This window comes from Quercus suber, unplaced genomic scaffold, assembly GCF_002906115.3.
Source record: "Quercus suber isolate HL8 unplaced genomic scaffold, Cork oak 2.0 scaffold_410, whole genome shotgun sequence".
Lineage (NCBI taxonomy): Eukaryota > Viridiplantae > Streptophyta > Magnoliopsida > Fagales > Fagaceae > Quercus > Quercus suber.
The window spans coordinates 581,897-600,533 of NW_027069861.1; the positions used below are offsets into that span (position 1 = coordinate 581,897).

Below are 18,637 nucleotides of genomic sequence, written 5' to 3' on the forward strand. Positions count from 1 at the left end.
AAAAAAACCATTCAATAGGAACAGTGGAGATCGATGAGACCTTATTCCCCCCCCCCCCCCCCCCCCCCACCCTTTTTTTTTACACAAAACAAGCCCATCTTACCATTATGGGCCATAAAATTAAAGACTGCCAATCTACCTATATGAGATACGAAACTCGAAGGCTATAGACAATTACTGTATTATTCTTCGAGTTTCGCTAATGACAGGTTCAATTGAAAAGTGGGGGAGGATATTGTGGATTATTAAAGAGGTAGAGAGAGCATCTCCTACAGATCAGAGATAACATACTCCTACTAGAAACCCAATCGGTCGATTTACTGATGGAAGCCAACACTACTGCCTTTTCTTCTGCCTTTGATTTACTGATGTGCTACCAGAAACCTAATCCTTTGATTAAAGTCCACACTGATGAAACCGTGGTCGTTATCACTGGACCACTGGTCACAGCTATTGCATATGCGTTGTCTTCCCTCACTGCTGCATCAAAATTGACTTTAATGTAGGGGGTGTTGGTGGCTCCCAAGTTTCATTACAAGAGTTTTTAGATGGTCTTCATCAATCTTTTTTATTCGACTTCAATGCTCCTAAATGCAGGATTGTCACAAAGTAATATAACTTACTTAATCTAAGATTGAATCCATAGAGAAGGGATTAGCAATCCAAGAGATAAAATACAATTAAAAAATTAAAATTTATTTGAGAATTTAAAATTTGGTTGGTAAAGAAAAATTAATTTGAGGAAAACAACAATTTCTTAAAACACTAAAGGGATCCACAAGCAACACATTTATTTGTAGTTCTAACCATTTTTATTTTATAATTCAACTAGATAGATTAATCAATCAAAAACACAATAATTTAAGGAAAATTATTGAATACTCTTGAAGTACCATAAATGCGTATTCCCATTTTCACATGAATTGTGGGTCCTATCATAAATTTAATTAGTAGAACTTACAATTATGTGAGAGAGAAGAATACGCATTTATGATACTCCGAGAGTACTTAATAATTACCCATAATTTAAGTACTAAAATCGTCAAAGTATTGTTAAGAACATACCAATAGAATGTTGGATTTCATTCCTTGCCTTAGCAAGGTTTTTAGCAAGTTATTACATCAAAGAAAACTCTTTAAAAAAATTATATATATATATATATATAACTCTAAGAAAAACAAATTTTTTTTCTAAGGTTGCTCTCCCTTGAATTTGATCTAAAGAGCCTTTTAAGGAGGACCAAAAAATCCTATTATAAGTAGACCTCTCGTTTGGAAAAAAAAAAATTTCAGATTTTCATGCTCCCCTTAATTGACTTTTTTTATCCATTAGACGTTATAATTTAGACTTTTCATGAACTAAAGAATTGGTATCCCTTTAAGTCCCTACCCAACTTGAATCATCACAATATGCATATGAGTCAAAAGTTATGTTGAAATAAAACTTGTTTGACCTAGATTTAGTGTGAATTGCTTTTGATTCCTTACTCTAATGGAGCTCAAATTTACTTGGGTCCACCTTCTTTAACTTCGTTATGACACTTGTAAAAATATGGCCCATTAGCCTTTTTTTTCACAAATTTGCCAATGCATTTTTAATAATCTTGCTAAAATTAATTCCTCTAAAAACCTCTTTAGTGAAATTTCCAAACATTTAGCAATTTCTACTAAAAACACTTTTCTAAAAATGTTATTTCCACAATATTTTCATAACAAATTATAAGTGATGGGTTGTTATGGGTGGGCAAAAACGTAATTTAAGTTATAGATTCAAATTAGAACCAATAACAACTTATCACCTATGATTTGTTGTGAAAATATTATGAATATAGCATTCCTCCATCTTATAAACCCATAACTCTAAAGTACTATTTACCATAATTTGCCAAACACTTAAAACGTTAATATCACAGAAGCATTACTGCTAGAGTTTTAGAGCATTAGCATTCAAGGATGCAAAAAAAAAAAAAAAACTTATTTTGTATTCTCAAATACTACTTTATCTATTTTACCAACTCATTTTACAACTCACTCTACATCCTAATTTTTATTTTCACATACAACCTAATAAAATAATACAAACTACCTAATAAAATAATAAAAAGAATTATTCTCACTTTTTTTCTCCCACTCACTTTTTCTCTTCACACAACCACATATTAAAATAATTTTTTTAAAATAACTTACGAATAGTAAGGAGGTGTTTGGTAGAGTAGTTTGAAAATTGTTGTTTGTAATTTTTTGAAATACGTGTGGGTGAAAAAGTGCGTTGAAATGCGTGAAATGCTGTTTAAAAACTAAAAAATGTTGTTTGAAAATACAAACCAAACGGGCCCTAAGGTTGCATATATGCAACTTACTATTCATAAGTTGCAAATTTTTTTTAAGTTTACAAACTCGGATAGAGTGAATTTTGGGTGACTTAAGTTGTAAAATAGCAACTGAAGAATGTTTACATTCCCATGCTAGTGCTCTTACAAAGTTTGGAATTGGGATTTCAAAGTTCGACTAAGTTTTTACTTGTCTCAATGTGAAATGTTTTCTTTCAAAATAATAATAATAATAATAATGACAGGGGTAAGCACAGTGCTATGACAACGCCATTTCGCGGGCTAGGTATATATGCTTTGAAACTTATCACAACGCTATTTTGCTGGTTGTCATAAATCACCAGCACCAACACTATCTAAAGAAATTCGTTTTTTTTTTATTTTTAATATAAAAAACCGGTTATTTCTTTAGCCTTGAGCATTCACAATAAAGATGTCAAAAAATATAGTTTTTAACAACTTAAAAAGTCATTTTATCTATTTTAACAACTCACTTTTAAATACATCTAACATCAAAACTTTTATTTTAACACACAATATATTAAAATAATATAAACAACACAATAAAATAACCAATCAACACAACAAACAACAATCACAACCAACGGTGACAACCACACCCATCAACCCACAGCCACTGAATCAACCCACATAACTACCAAATCAACCCAATGATTCGGTGAGTGATCCATACCACATCACCTCCGCTAAAAACAAAAACTATCCAACCCACAACCACCACAAATCACAAACCCATGACCCCGACGAGAGAATACCAGTGTTCTCGTCATCCCAGGAGGCCCACTTTCTCATCCACGACAGGATCCTTGAGAGCTCTGACGAGTTCTTCTTCGATGTCGGCGAGGAAGGTTTTGGGATGGTGACAGGTGGGAAGGAGAGAGTGGCGATGAGACTTGTTGTGTCGAGAATGCATGTGGGTTGTCTGTTGGGAAAAGGAGAGAGAGAGAGAGAGAGAGAGAGAGAGAGAGAGAGAGAGAGAGAAATTAATAAAATAATGTAACAACTTGCTACAGTAAGTTGTTACTAGTAATAATGTAGCAACTTGTTGTAGCAAATTGCTAAAAACTTTTAAATTTAACAACATTGATAAAGGCATTTTTTTGGTGTTTGAGCTATCAAAATAACTTTTAAGTTATTTTGACAGTTTTGGTGTGAATGCTTTTACAACTTCAAGTATTATAGTTTCTTTATATAAAAAAAAGTATTATAGGTTCACCTTAATAAAATGTGAAAATTAGAATTTCTATTTTTTCTTTGGTATTCAAGAACATTAATATTCAATTTAGTCTCTTGATGTTTATGTCAATTATCACATTAATCTTTAAAGTTTTTTTTTTTTTTTGGCTAAACCTTTAAAGTTTAATTTTTGTGAATGCAATTCCTCACTTTATAATAATGAGTTAATCCGGTCTTGAACGATGTCCTTTATAAACATTTTTTAAATTAAAAAATCCTAATGTATATGTCATTTAATTGTTTGTTTGTTTGATGGGTGTTATTCTTTTTAAGAATGAAAAAAAAAATGTTAATAAATTTGGATGGTAGGACTAAACTGATTTATTTTAATAAAATTAGAGATTAAATTAACAAAAATCAAATCTTAAGAACTAATTTCATAATTGAAATAAAAGTAAAGTGATTAAATTTAATTTTCGAAAAAAGAAATGGCAAGAAATAGAGTTTTCATTTAAGTGTGGAGTAACTAAAGTCATTGATTTGCAAGTGTCGCTCGCTGTATCATTTTGTGGACTAACGCCTAACGGTGCGGTGACAGGAAAAATGACAAGTCACACACTTTGCAGAGCCAAAAAATGTATAAAAAACATGTATACGTAACAGTTGTTTATTACTTTGTCATTTATCATAAAAGATATGCGGTGCTAGCTATATATAAATCAATGAATATATATATATATATATATAGCCTCCAAAGACCTAAAACCGACTATACACACAATTTTCGTAAAAGATAAATCACACGATCATGAAATGGTATAACAAATAATCAATTTATATTTGATTTGTATATTTGTGAGTACAATCCTCTATATGAATCTTTACAATGAAAGAGTACAATAAAGTCCTCTGATTTAATCTCCAAGAAATGTTACAATCCAAAGGAGCTATAAAACTTGATCTTGAATCGTGCTTTGATGTCTCCAAGTTGAATGAATAGTTGAATGTGCTTGATTTGATGTAAGGGCCGTTGGCTTGATCTTGAACTAGATTAAATGAGAATCTCTACTTTGATTTGAAGAAGTAGGAATAGACCTTGATGAACAATAGAATTTCTATGAACTTTAGAGATGACTCTCTATTTTGGCAGAGTGTTATTAGTGTTTTCTCTCTGAATGTTTCCCTTTTTCTTATATGAGAAGCCTCTATTTATAGGCACCTTAATAGTATTTAATTTGGAATTTTTTCTCAACATTTATTAAAAGTTGAATTATGAATTTAATTTGGTATTTCATTTAATAAGAATTTTCTGTATAGGCCTTTTCTTATGACGTTGCCATGGCTTTTTTCATTTGATGTTGCCACGTGGCTTGATTTCATTCGCTGATCGTCCATATCATCAATTGGAGATTGATTCAATCACATATATTTTATCATGAACAATCGGACGATTGTGAATACATCATAAAATTTTGATGTCTACACCGATAGTACTAGGACATGGGTTTGGCACAAATCAGTCAGTGTGGAAGTACCTTATGCCTCATCTCCTTAATGAAAACCATGTCATCCTCTATGATAATATGGGGGTGGGTGCTACAAACCCTGATTTTTTTTTTTTTTGAAAGATACTCCACGCTTGAGGGTTTTGCATATGATTTGCTTGCAATTTTAGAAGAGCTACAAGTTGATTCCTGCATCTTTGTTGGCCATTCAGTCTCAAGCATGATAGGTCTCATCACCACTGTCATGCAACTTGATCTATTCTCCAAGATTGTCATGCTCTCGCCCACCCAAGGTACGTACGTACATCGTAGTTATATACTATAAATTGTGGGTTTTAATTATCTTCTTCTTGAATAAGAGATCTGTGGTACATTAAAAATCAGCTGGTATATTGGATAATAAAGAGTAAGTGGAGTAAACGGACCGTGAACATTATAGGTTGAAACTCTATTTTTTTAAAAAAAATTTATAAATAAATACATACTCGATCTATTTTTTTTTTCTCGCTTAGTATTAATTATTAATCTTATACTAAAAGCTTTATAGTTTATAAGATATTTTTTTAGTATTTCGAATGGAAATATTTAAGATTTAAATAAAATAAAATAAAAAAGGTTGTCCTGCCATTTTAGGAAAAAAAAATTTCTTATTGTAGTAATATTTTGATTCACTAGTAGTATATTTCAAGACAAAGAATTATTCGTTGTCGCATAACTATTAATTAGTACTCTTTTACTCGGTAAACAATAAGAAACTACTTATTCAGCCAAAAAATTCTCGCTTAGTATTAATTATTAATCTTATACTAAAAGCTTTATAGTTTATAAGATATTTTTTTAGTATTTCGAATGGAAATATTTAAGATTTAAATAAAATAAAATAAAAAAGGTTGTCCTGCCATTTTAGGAAAAAAAAATTTCTTATTGTAGTAATATTTTGATTCACTAGTAGTATATTTCAAGACAAAGAATTATTCGTTGTCGCATAACTATTAATTAGTACTCTTTTACTCGGTAAACAATAAGAAACTACTTATTCAGCCAAAAACAAAAAAAAAAAAAACAAAAAAACAAAAAACAATAAGAAACTACTATAATGCGCATGCGTAACTTTAAAGAGTTATTTATATATAGTCCATAAACTTATGGTTCAATGACCGCTTAATTTTAAAAAATTAAAAATTTCTAGCAAGTGCTCTCTTGCCCTCGCGCATGTAAAAGAAGTGTTGGTCTTGCAGCGTAGCCTTGCAAGAGTCTTGTGGCCTCCTGGAGCGGTGAGGTCAGGCCTGGTAACCTCTTTCTCTGGGGAAGGGAGAGTGGGTTTTAAAGCAGTATGGCGGATGAACTGGAAGCTCTAGGGAGCAAGCTAAGCTTTACAGAAGAAGAAGGCGAAGATATTGCCTTAGGAAGTAGTAGTACAAAGGTAGCGAGGGAGATAGGAAAAAACTGTGTGGTTATGAAGATTCTCACTAAACGTATCATTTTTCTGGAAGTTTTGAGAAAGAACATGAAAATGTTGTGGAAACCAAACAAGGGTCTTCAAATCTCTGAAATTGAAGATGACATGTTTCTTGTGGAGTTTGGCAATGGAAGAGACAAGAAACGGGTCATGGAGATGAGCCCGTGGAGTTTTGAAAAGCAACTTATACTCTTGCAGGAATTTGAAGGAGAGTTGGTAGATGGTCCTAAAATGGTCCCCTTTTTGGGTTCAAATCTATAATCTGCCCCTAAAGAGTATGACACGGGAAACTGGGTTGGAAATTGGGGCGAAGATGGGATTGGTCCTAGACATTGATGTGCCCGAAAAAGGTGTACAATGGGGGAAGTTTTTAAGAGTACGTATACGTTTTGATGTTACAAAAAAGCTGGTCAGGGGGAAAAGGATTTCGATTGAAGGCGGAGAGAGCAGATGGGTATTTTTCAAATATGAGCGGCTGCCGAACTTCTGCTACCGATGTGGAAAGTTGGATCACGGAGAAAAGGAATGTGCAGAAAAACAGAGTTCGACGAATAGAGAGGAGGAAGGATGTATGCAATATGGGGCGTGGCTAAGGGGTGAGCCAGGAAGACGGGTAGGGAATGATCAAGGGAAAGCAGAAGGCACAAGCAGAACGAATGTCAAACAGAATAGGGAGGAGACGACGGTGAGATTGCCAGTGAAAGAATCGGTCCGGCAAGAGGTGCAGGAGGGAGTAAGTGAGGGTCACGTGAGTGGGCAGAGGACCAATCAGAGGCCTGGGCAGAGGTACAACCGAGAGGAAAAAAGGGTCAGGATGAGGTGTTAAATCATGAAAATGGAAAGTCTTACCTGCTACAAGAAGAGGGGGAGGTGGGAGTTGACATGAGAAGTTTGAATTCACTGACAGGCACCTTACCAACAGCAGAAATTGAGGGTGACATGCAATGGGAGAAAACCAAGAATAAGGTGGATGATAGCAAACCTGAAGAAAAGGCAAGGCACACGGTGGCAAGTAGTGAGGTGGGCTTGGAGTTAAGTGAGATTATTCCATGGGCCGAAGAATTATCTAGCCCATTAGCAATGAGTTTTAACAAAGACAAGGGATGGATTTTTGAGACTTTGGGCCCTACAAGCGGGCATTGGAAAAGGCTTGCAAGGCAAACCAATAAGCCAAGCCCAGGTAAAAGAGACAGCCCAGAAAAATTAAAAAGAAGTGGCCCGGTTCCATTACAAGAGCTGGATCCTAATGCTCTAAATACCAAACGCAAGAAAGGTAAGCTTCAGACAGAGGAAAAAATCGATGAAGATAAGAGAAAGGTTGGCGGAGAGGCGGTGGCTGCGGTGCAGCACCGCCGAGCTCAATGAACATTTTAGCATGGAATTGTCGGGGGTTGGGGACTCCTCCGGCAATTCGTACACTCACCGAGGAGGTGAAAGGAAAAAACCCCATTTTGGTGTTCTTGGCATAAACGAAAGCAACAACTGATAGGATGAAAGGTTTTCAACACAAATTAGGTTTTACCCAAGGGATTATAGTTCCTAGTGATGGCAAAAGTGGCGGACTGGCAATGCTGTGGAAGGAAGGAGTAGATGTACGGTTTAAGAGTTGCTCTCACTCCCACATCGACATGGTGGTTCACGGTGAAGGCAGTGGAGGCCCGTGGAGGACCACCGGCTTTTATGGGCATCCCGTCACAAGTAAGAGGCAAAGCTCTTGGCAATTGATTGAATCCCTGTTTGCCCAATGCAAGATGCCGTGGTTGGTCTGTGGGGATTTTAATGAAATCATGCATTCAGACGAGAAGCTAGGGTGGAAAGAAAGGGATGCTAATCAAATGGGTGAGTTTAGGGAGTCTCTTAGCAGATGTGGCTTGATTGATTTAGGCTTTGTCGGCCCGAAGTTTACCTGGTGTAATGGAAGGTATGGTAATCAGCGCACGCTGCTTCGGCTGGACAGAATGGTAGCAAATGAGGAATGGATGAAGATTTTTCCTGAGGCAAAGGTTCACAATGTGTTGATGTCGGCATCAGATCACAGTCTGCTGGTTCTGCTACTAAAAAAGAATCATTACAGAAAACGGGGAAAGAAGCGCTTCTTTTTTGAAGCAATGTGGACAAAGGAGGAAGAGTGTAAGGAAGTCATTGAAATGGCTTAGGATCCATATAAGGATGACTCTGCCCGGCCTATCCAAGAGAGATTAGAGAGATGCCAGAGTCAACTCCAATGCTGGAACCAGAATAGTTTCGGGAATGTTTATAAGTGTCTAAAGCAGAAACAATCGCGCCTTCAGCTACTTGAGTCCCTAAATTTGCTGCATAAGACGGCAGACGAGATACAAGCAGTCCGAAAGGAAATCAATGAGCTTCACACAAAGGAGGAAATCATGTGGAACCAAAGGTCGCGTGTGTGCTGGCTGCAAAATGGGGACAAAAATACAAAGTTTTTCCATGCCACAGCCAACCAAAGGCAACGTAAGAACAGAGTGGGGGGAATTTTGGATGATGAGGGTGTGTGGCAAGAAGAGCCCGAGATAGTAAAGAACATTATTTTGGACTATTTCAAGTCAATCTTCAGTTCTGACCAACCTGCTTCTTTTGATGCAAGCCTTGAGGCTATGGATGGAAGGGTTACCCCAGAAATGAACCAAACACTTCTCAAGGAGTTCCGGGCAGAGGAGGTCTGGAGTGCACTCAAACAAATGCACCCAACAAAAGCATCGGGACCCGACGGTATGTCCCCTATCTTTTACTAAAAATATTGGGATATTGTTGGCCCTAGTGTACAAAATTGTGTTTTACAGGCCTTTAACACAGGTATAATGCCTAGGGGTATCAATGATACTTATATTTGCATGATTCCTAAGACCAAAAACCCCCAAAAGATAACTGATTACCGCCCCATTAGCCTATGCAATGTAATTTACAAGTTAATATCAAAGGTCCTTGCGAATAGACTTAAGAAAATTTTGCACAGTGTGATCAATGAAGCACAGAGCGCCTTTGTGCCGGGAAGGCTTATAACAGATAATGTAGTTATGGCGTTTGAAACCATGCACTCCATTGCTAAAAGAAAAAAGGGGAAGGTTGGGTTTATGGCTATCAAGTTAGATATGTCTAAAGCCTATGACCGTGTAGAATGGGCCTATCTTGGGTCGATGATGCGGAAAATGGGATTTGAAGAAAAATGGATCTCACTAATTATGATGTGTGTGACCACGGCGTCGTTTTCGGTACTTATTAATGGGGAACCAAGAGGCACAATTACACCAACTAGGGGGCTGCGCCAAGGGGATCCTATTTCCCCTTATTTGTTCTTATTGTGCGCTGAGGGGTTAACAGCTCTGCTAAGGGAAAAGGAAGCCATGGGGTTAATAAGAGGGGTGGCTGTGAGCAGACTTGCCCCTTCAATTTCGCACCTTTTCTTTGCAGATGATTGCATTATTTTTTGTAGAGCAACTATGGAGGAGTGCATACAAGTAGCCTCGGTACTGGAAGTCTATGAAAAGGAGTCGGGGCAAAAGCTGAATAGGGAAAAAACCTCGCTTTTTTTCAGCAAGAACACAAAGGAAGATATTCAGAATTTTGTGAAGGATACCTTTGGAGCTCAGATTGTCAAACAACACGAAAAGTACTTAGGATTACCCCCAATGGTTGGAAGAGGCAAGAAAAAGGCCTTTAATCGTATTAAAGACCAAGTGGGTAGGAAGATAGCGGGTTGGAAAGGGAGTTTGTTGTCTAATGCGGGGAGGGAAATCCTTATAAAGGCGGTTGCGCAAGCCACACCAACATATACCATGAATTGTTTCAAGCTTCCGGACTCTCTTTGCTCCGAGATAGCGTCAATGGAGAGTGGATTCTGGTGGGGAAAGAAAGACAAAGTTATAAAGATTGCTTGGGTGGCGTGGCAAAAACTTTGCAAACCAAAGGCTGAGGGGGGGCTGGGTTTTAGGGACTTGAGGGCCTTTAACCTCGCCCTCCTAGCCAAGCAAGGCTGGAGAATACAGCAAAGCCCCAACTCTTTGACCCACAGAGTCCTTAAAGCAAAGTATTTTGCAAACTCCTCTTTCATGGATGCTCAAGTGGGGAAAAATCCTTCCTACATATGGAGAAGCATGGTGGCTGCCATACCTATGATTAAGGAGGGGACCAAATGGGTTGTTGGTAATGGGGAAAGAATTAAAATATGGGGGGAGAAATGGATTCCCTCCTCGGATTTAGGCAGAATAATAACTCCAAGAACCTCTATGGATTGTGAGGAGAAAGTGGTAAGCCTAATTGTGCAGGAACGAGGGGAGTGGGATGTAGACTTGATACGACGCACGTTTATCCCTTTCGAAGCAGAGGCTATCCTTAGTATCCCTATTAGTTGCATGAACCCATCGGACTCCCAGGTGTGGGCGAAGTCCCCAAACGACATCTTTACTGTTAAGAGTGCACATAGAGTTGCTGCTAAGTACCTTGATGAACTTAAGGGAAGAGAGGACAGCCTTGGTAGCTCAGACTCTTCAAAAATGAGAGCTATTTGGAAGGTTGTTTGGAACCTAAAGTGCCCGAATAAAATAAAGCACTTCATGTGGAGAGCTTGTAGGAATGTGCTCCCCACGAAGCAGTGTTTGCTTCACCGAAAGGTGTTAACAGAGGATAAGTGTGACTTGTGTGGTGAAAGTGAGTCTTCTGGCCATGCCTTGTGGGGATGTGTTATTGCTAAGGAGACCTGGGCTGAAACAAAATTTAGGCTGGACAAGCTTGTTCATCCCCCAAAGGAATTCCTAGATGTGGTTTGGATGCTTTTCGAGTCACCGGGGGAAATGAATTGGGATGCTTTTGCTTTCACGGCATGGGGTTTATGGAACAATAGAAATGCAGTTCGGCATGGGGGAGTTTGTAAATGGGGCAAAACTATTGTAGGGGAAGCTCAAAAATACGAGCTTGAAGTGTGTTCTTCCAGGCCGGTCAGCTGCTTAGGTTCTTCATCTGTCCCTAGACTCAAGCGCTGGAGACTTCCTCCTAAAGGAAAATACAAGGTCAATACAGATGCAGCGGTCTTCAACAACCTGGGCTGCTGTGGTTTTGGGGTGGTCATTAGGAATGACCAAGGGGAGATGATGGGAGCAATGTGCAAGAAAGTTGAATACCAACTGGGGGCTCTTGAAGCAGAAGCAAAAGCTGCTGAAGCGGGTATCCTTTTAGCTTGGGACCTTGGGCTAAAAGATATTGTGGTGGAAGGAGATTCACAACAAGTTATACAAGCTTTAAATGGCTCCAACCCTCCTGCTCTTTCCATTCTGAAGATTGTCGAAGGCCTGAAAAGTTTTCTGCTGCAATTCAATTCTTGGAAGGCTATGCATACTAATAGAAACACCAATGTAGCAACACACTTGCTTGCTAGGAATGCAATGAATGTGGAAGATAATGTTGTATGGGTTGAGGATACTCCTCCCTTAATTGAACATCAGATTCTGATTGATGTAATTTCCTTGGACTGTTGTCCAGATCAATGAATTTCAGTCATATGTTTCCAATCAAAAAAAAAAAAAAAATTTGGGCTCAAGTCAAATCCTCTTCCCACTTTCTTCCCACTACGTATGAATTTAGCTTCAAATTAAAAAGTCAGCTTATTTTACTATTCAGTTTATTTTTGTTATTATTTATATGTCTTATTGTACTTTTTGGTACTATTCATAGGTCTCACTGTACTACCTCAGCTAACTTTTATTTTTATTTACAGTATTTTCAGTAAAAAATTTTCAATTTCAGCAAAATAAGCGGATTCCAAATAGATCTTAATTGTAAGGAAAGAAAAAATGATAGATTATTTATATAACCCAGTAGCACATTATCATTTCATGACATGCGAATATATGTGTTTGGATACCGCTTATTTTGCTGAAACTAAAAATATTTTGTTGAAAATAAATGTAAAAGTTAGTTGAAATAGTACAGTAAGACTCATTAATAGTACTAAAAAGTGCAGTGGGACCCATAAATAATAGCAAAAATAAACTGAATAGTAAAATAATTTTAATTTTTCATCTCAATCCAAATACACACATATATACAAATAAAAATTAATAAAATAATTTGTTTATTATCATCAACTCCGAAATAGACTAAAAATAAATAAGTAAATAAATAAATAATAAAAACTGAGAACTTGCAAAGGCATTCACGTTTTACGTGGAAAAACCCACCTCATAAAAATGAGGGGAAAACCAGGGACACAATCCAATTGGCCACTATTTTGTGTTTTGTTTTGTTCAAACAAGCTTTCAATCAGTCAATCATAAATATAGAAGGAGTGAAGAGATTTTTTTTTTTGTTTTTTTTGTTTTTTTTTGAGAATCCATGAAGAGATAATGCTCTATACTTGTTCAAATTTTAATGGCTGTATATGGAATTACATGCAAACAAAATTATTTATTTTCTCTCATTTGCACTGAGAGGATAGTACTAGCTCGCTCCTCTATAGTAATAGTGTCATGCAGACTAGGATACATTCGTTTGTATTATATTTGTGGTACTGTTTGCAATTGATAGCGGTACTGATGAGTGTTCGCTGCGGTTAGTGGAAGTGCCTACTGTTAGACAAGTGTTAGTGTCAAAATTTCTCTGCAAATAAAGCACATGGAATGTGCATGTAACACAACTTATATTTCTTGATGTTTTCAATAAAACGTCTGGGGATGCAGAAATTGTTAGCAATGTAGGTTTGTCCAGACAGAGTCAAATCCTTGTCACTGAGCTTGCAAATGTGATGTAAAGCTCTCCTCAGATCGTCATCGATGCAGTGCCTGTCACGAAACCTCTAATGATAAAGTCAGTAAATGGAAGCTTTTTAGGAAGTAAGAGAGCTCAAAATATCAAAAGTACATATGCTAGTGTATTTCAGTTGTGTGTATGTACCTGGTCTGGTCCTGATGGACTTGTATATATAGCTTCACAATTTTCTAGCCATTGGGGCTTTAATTGTGGCTTTAGTGCCCTTTTTGTAACGCTTCAGGGCTTATTAATGTGGGTGTTGATGAGCTTCCAACGATATGACAACTAATCGGTAACTGATTGAGGCATTAAAACTTCTTATTAATAATTCGCTTGTCTTCATCCGTGTCATGGCTGAGTGGACAAATGTTCTTAGTGAGGTTGTTTAGGCAGGGTAGTTCGTCGATCCCATCAACGTCAACATTTAAATTTTTTTTTTCAATCATCTAATTATTAAAATAACGAATTTATTTTTTGTTTTGGTGTTTGAATCCTTTTAGAGACACATAACAATTTCACAACATAGTCCTTTTAATATATTTGTTAAGTGGTAGGTTAATTTAGAAATGCTATGAAATTACTACGATTTTAATAATATAATATTAATTAATAACCAAATTAACCTCGTGATTAATTATTTCAACATAGTAGTTTTTTTTTTTTTAAGATAAGATATAATTTTCAATTTATGACATCCGCTCTATGATAAAAATAACCTATAAATTATATTAATTAATAACCTAATCAACCTCGTTAATTATTTTAACATAGTGGGTTTTTTTTGTTACATAAATACGGTAGAATTTCAATTCATAATGTTCACTTCATAATGATTTTTCTTTAAACTTGAGCTACATAGTAGTTTTTTGTTGTTGTTGAGAAAGCTACTACCAGTTGGTTGAAGGTAGAGAATCTGTTTAATCATTATTAGTACTAGTTGTTGATAGCAAACCAATTAACTTTTTAATCATTAATAATACTCTATCAATCCCAAATTTTAGTCATGTTTAAGAAATTCAACAGTTTAAAGAAACATCATTTAAAACATTGTCTTTAAAAAAAAAAAAAAAAAAAAACTTCAAGTTTTCAAACTACCCTTCTTAATTTAAATTCTAATGAAAGGAGTAATTGACATTATAAATAAAGTAATGATAAGGTAGGAAATATATATGTTTATTGAATTTTCAAAGAAGACTATATTCTGGGTCATTCCAGAATGAAATAGAGATTAACAATTTAGGATGGAGGGAATACTAATTATTTACAAAAATAATGATCATACTATGCAAAATTACCAATATTTGATGTAAAGTCAAAGTATTTCATTTTCATTTATTTATATTTTTTATTCTAATTTTGATCACATTCCCTTTTTCACTAATTTATATGTCCACTATAAGTTGTAGTTACAGCAACTAAAGTCTCAGAAACAAAAGGAGATGTCAACTAGTTGAGATACAAGACTCTTGGCAATTAAAATCTTGATTTAATCTTCTTTTATGCCTATCTCTAGTTTTTGTTAGAAATTGTCTCGAATTCCTAATTTGACTTGATTTGGGTTTCTCTAAGTGGAATAAAAGTGTATTCCTTGTCCACTAAAAAATTGTATTTATTGTCCAAAAAGAAAAGTATCCCTTATCTACAAACAAATGTATTCCTTGATCATTACAGGATAGATATTATAAATAAACAATAGTATTAAAGGTTTGTTGGCTTTGGTTCAAGGGTCCTCCCACATTGGCTTTGGATGAATTTAAAAGAAACCTAGAGAGATTTTGTTATTTATGATGCCTCCTTTTAGTTTAAACACTTTTTAAACTCTCTTTGTTATGATAAAGTCATCCTAACTATCAATAGGTGTAGGATAACAAAAGCAGAACTACATAAATCTATGACGTTCTATTTTGTGTGTGGTTATCTCTATTTTTCTTTCAAGTTTTCTTTATTTCTATTATTCTATTATTTGTTATAGAGATCTTTCTTAACTTTATAATAAATTTTGCACTCACTCTTGTGTGGAAGGTTATTTGAAAGCCTTTTCCCATAAAGAAAATTGGTACCAAAACTTTCACTGTCACAACAAACTAGTATCAAAGCCAAGGTTCATTACCTAAGTATTTGGATTTGTTGTTCAAAGCCAAGGTTTAGTACCTAGGTGTTTGGATTTATCTTCTTTGGAGATTTTATTGATTGGTTCATGGATTTTAGCACTGGGAGGAAAGATGTCAAAGAATGACTTGTAGAAGATCAATAAATAGACTTATGACAACCTCTTCAGGTGCATTTAGCTCCTATGGGCATATTTGAAGATAGCTTTGGGTGATATGCATTTTATTCTTTTGATTTGACTCTAATTTGAGTTCAACATCTTCTTTGAGAGCACTTGGCGTCTATTGGTAGATTTGGAGGTAGTTTGGGTGATTTTGATTTATTTTAGGCTCTAATTTGGTTTCGAGTCTTTCAACACTTGACACATTTATGGTTTGAGGGAAGTCATCTCAAGGTGAAGATTTGTTAAGAATTTGTATTTGGTTGCAAATGAATTTGATAAATTATGGTGCTTTGCAAATTTCGACAAGGTGGAAAATTGTTGTGGATTTTGGCTCAATTTCTAATTCTTACCTTTTGGATTAAGGTGAAATTTCTAATTTGACTTGATTTGGAAGATTGTTAAGTGAATTTGGTCACTATGGAGAATTTTGAGAATTTGTCTCCAAATCCTAATTAAACTTAGTTTTGATTTTCTTGGCATAGAAGAAAAATCTATTTTTTGTCACTTTTTAATATAACAACAATTTACATGATTTGACTTTTGGCTTGTATCCATAAATAGTAATATATGAATTCACCATATTAAGGAGAGATTATAAAAGTGATATAAATAAAAGTACGTATGCACAAGGCTATGAGCTTGTTATTATATGTGCTTGTGACATTAATATTTTCTTAAAATTTATTCTTTTTGTGATATGGTGGACTTGTAACACATTGATTTTTTTTTTAAAAAAGTTATTAAATGATGGAGATTATTGTGGAGGGTTTGAGCTTGAAGATCTAGACCAAATATTTGAAGCGGTACAATCAAATTACAAAGCATGGTGGTCTGGGTTCGCTCCATTAATTGTGGGTGGTGACATGGAATCTATTGCAATCCAAGAAGTCACCCGAGCACTCTTTAATATGAGACTAGACATAGCTTTGAGTTTGGCTCATACAATATTTTTGAGTGACTCGAGACATATTCTAGGTCATGTCACTACGCCTTGTCACGTAATACTAATTATTAGGGATGTTGCTGTGCCAATCCCAGTGTCAGAATATTTGTTTCAGAATCTTGGGACTGAGTCAATCGTGGAAGTCACATCCTCAGAAGGTCATTTGCCACAATTGAGCTCGCCGGATATTTTGATTCCTGGACTTCTTAAGCACATTCGTTATTGTATTAGAGACTTGAAAACATGATGAATGTACTTTGCATGTATTTTGTAATTATTTTTTAATTAAGAACTTGGATAAACAGTTTTCATATTGAGATTCTCAAGATTTACTAGGATAATTTCTCTAGAGTTCTACGTGATGTCTCGCGTGATGTGTGGACTATTTTATAATTTTATTTACAATTATTTTTGTGTATGTTAAGACCTATATATAATACTTATTTTGTTGTATAATATATATACTTGCCAATAATATTATCGAATACTTCGAAACTTGATTTTGTTTATTCATAATTTATTTTAAAAAAATTGTATAACACTATAAGTCTATAGCATCCATAGCAATGGAGCTAAATTTTTAGCTTTTTAGCTACACAAAAAGTCACTTTGTTTATTTTACCTTCTCACATCTTACAGCAATGGAGCTATTTTAGCGTTTAACACAATAAAATAATATAAATACTACAATAAAATAATATAAACACTACAATAAAATAATATTTCATTCAACCACCATCAAACAACCACAACCACCATCAAACCCATAAAAATCACTGCACAACCATAACCCCGTCGTGCCCATCAAAACCAGTGAAGAAGAACAAAACAAAAACCAAGAAAAATCAACACAGCTAAACCGAAACCCATGCCCGATACTCTGTCCGATTCGGTACCGGCCAACGAGACCTGCGTCGAAGGGCACGGTTTCACGGTCTTCACCGACGAATCGAGCCTTAACTGATACTGACTACCTGATTTTGCTACTAACGGCGTGGCTTGGTCCTTCTCAATCGAAGCGGAATAAGTGCAAAGCGAAACGGAATGCTCCAATTTGAGACGAGTTGAGAAGTGAGAGAGGAAAAGTGGGGAGAGAGGGGTCTGTGGCGGTTGGGCTTGTGCAGATCGGCGATGGGTCTGTGGAGGAAGAAAGAAGAGATAGAGAGGCAGTGAGAAGAGAGACACAGGAGAATGAAATGCAGAAAGAATAATAATAAAAAAAAAAGGTAATGTGAATGCAATTTTTTTTTTTTTTTTTTTTAGCTTTTAGCTACAGTGCACATTTATTTATAGATGTGCACTATAGCAAGAAGGTAAAAAAATTTAGGTATAGTTCCACTGCTGCAAATGCTCTAAGAGCACTAGCATCCGGGTTTGTCAACCAGTCTTTATTTTACCATCTAGAAAGTTATTTTATTTATTATACCAACCCATTTTACAATACACCCTACATCCCAGTTTCTATTATTTAACTATTTCAGTAAAATATTCTTTTTTTACTCTTTATTTACTATTTCTTTATTTTTATTTATTATTTCTCACTCATTCTTTCTATACAAGAACCAACACAAATCTACTGACACCACCAGCCCACCACTGCTGCACTACACACCTGACACCATCACCACCAACAACCCACAATCCACCGTCAACATTCAACACCAAAAAAAAAAAAAAAAAAAAAAGGACCAGCAACCCATGGTCTCCACCACTGTGAGCAAAACCCAAACCCACAGCAAACACAACCAAACCTACAGCGAACAAACCTAGACCCATGGCAGCAAGCAAACCTACGGCCCATGGCGAGCAAACCCATGACAAAATCCACGATGAGCAAACAGTGAGCACACCCACGGCAAACCCACAGCAAGCAAACAACGAGCACACCCACGGCGAGTGCACACCACCCAAATCGCAAGACCCAATCTACAGCCCCTCCAATCCACTGTGGCAAGTGAGAGAGAAGAAAAGAATAGAGTCAGAGATGGAGAAAGAATAGAGAAGAAAGAAGAGTGAGAGAGAAGAAGAGAGAAAAGTCAGAGACGGAGAGTGAGAAAAGAAGAAAAGAAAGAGTCAAAGAGCGAGAAGTAATAGAGGAGGGAGAAAATAATATTATTTTATTGATACATACATGCTATGGTCAGTTCTAAATACCCATACTTACTATAGCTA

At 35.8% G+C, this 18,637-nt stretch overlaps 1 protein-coding gene and 1 pseudogene across 1 annotated transcript in view; both read left to right on the forward strand.

Moving 5' to 3' along the window:
* The window catches only part of LOC111984772 (probable esterase KAI2), a 2,308-nt gene extending 1,802 nt beyond the window's left edge, over positions 1-506 (forward strand). The window contains exon 3 of the mRNA XM_065761393.1: positions 381-506. Within this exon, the coding sequence (XP_065617465.1) occupies positions 381-506 (126 nt within the window). The remainder of the gene's footprint in view (positions 1-380) is intronic.
* Positions 507-5,002: 4,496 nt separating this feature from the next.
* Positions 5,003-16,712, forward strand: LOC111984771 (probable esterase KAI2; annotated as a pseudogene).
* Positions 16,713-18,637: the final 1,925 nt, after the last annotated feature.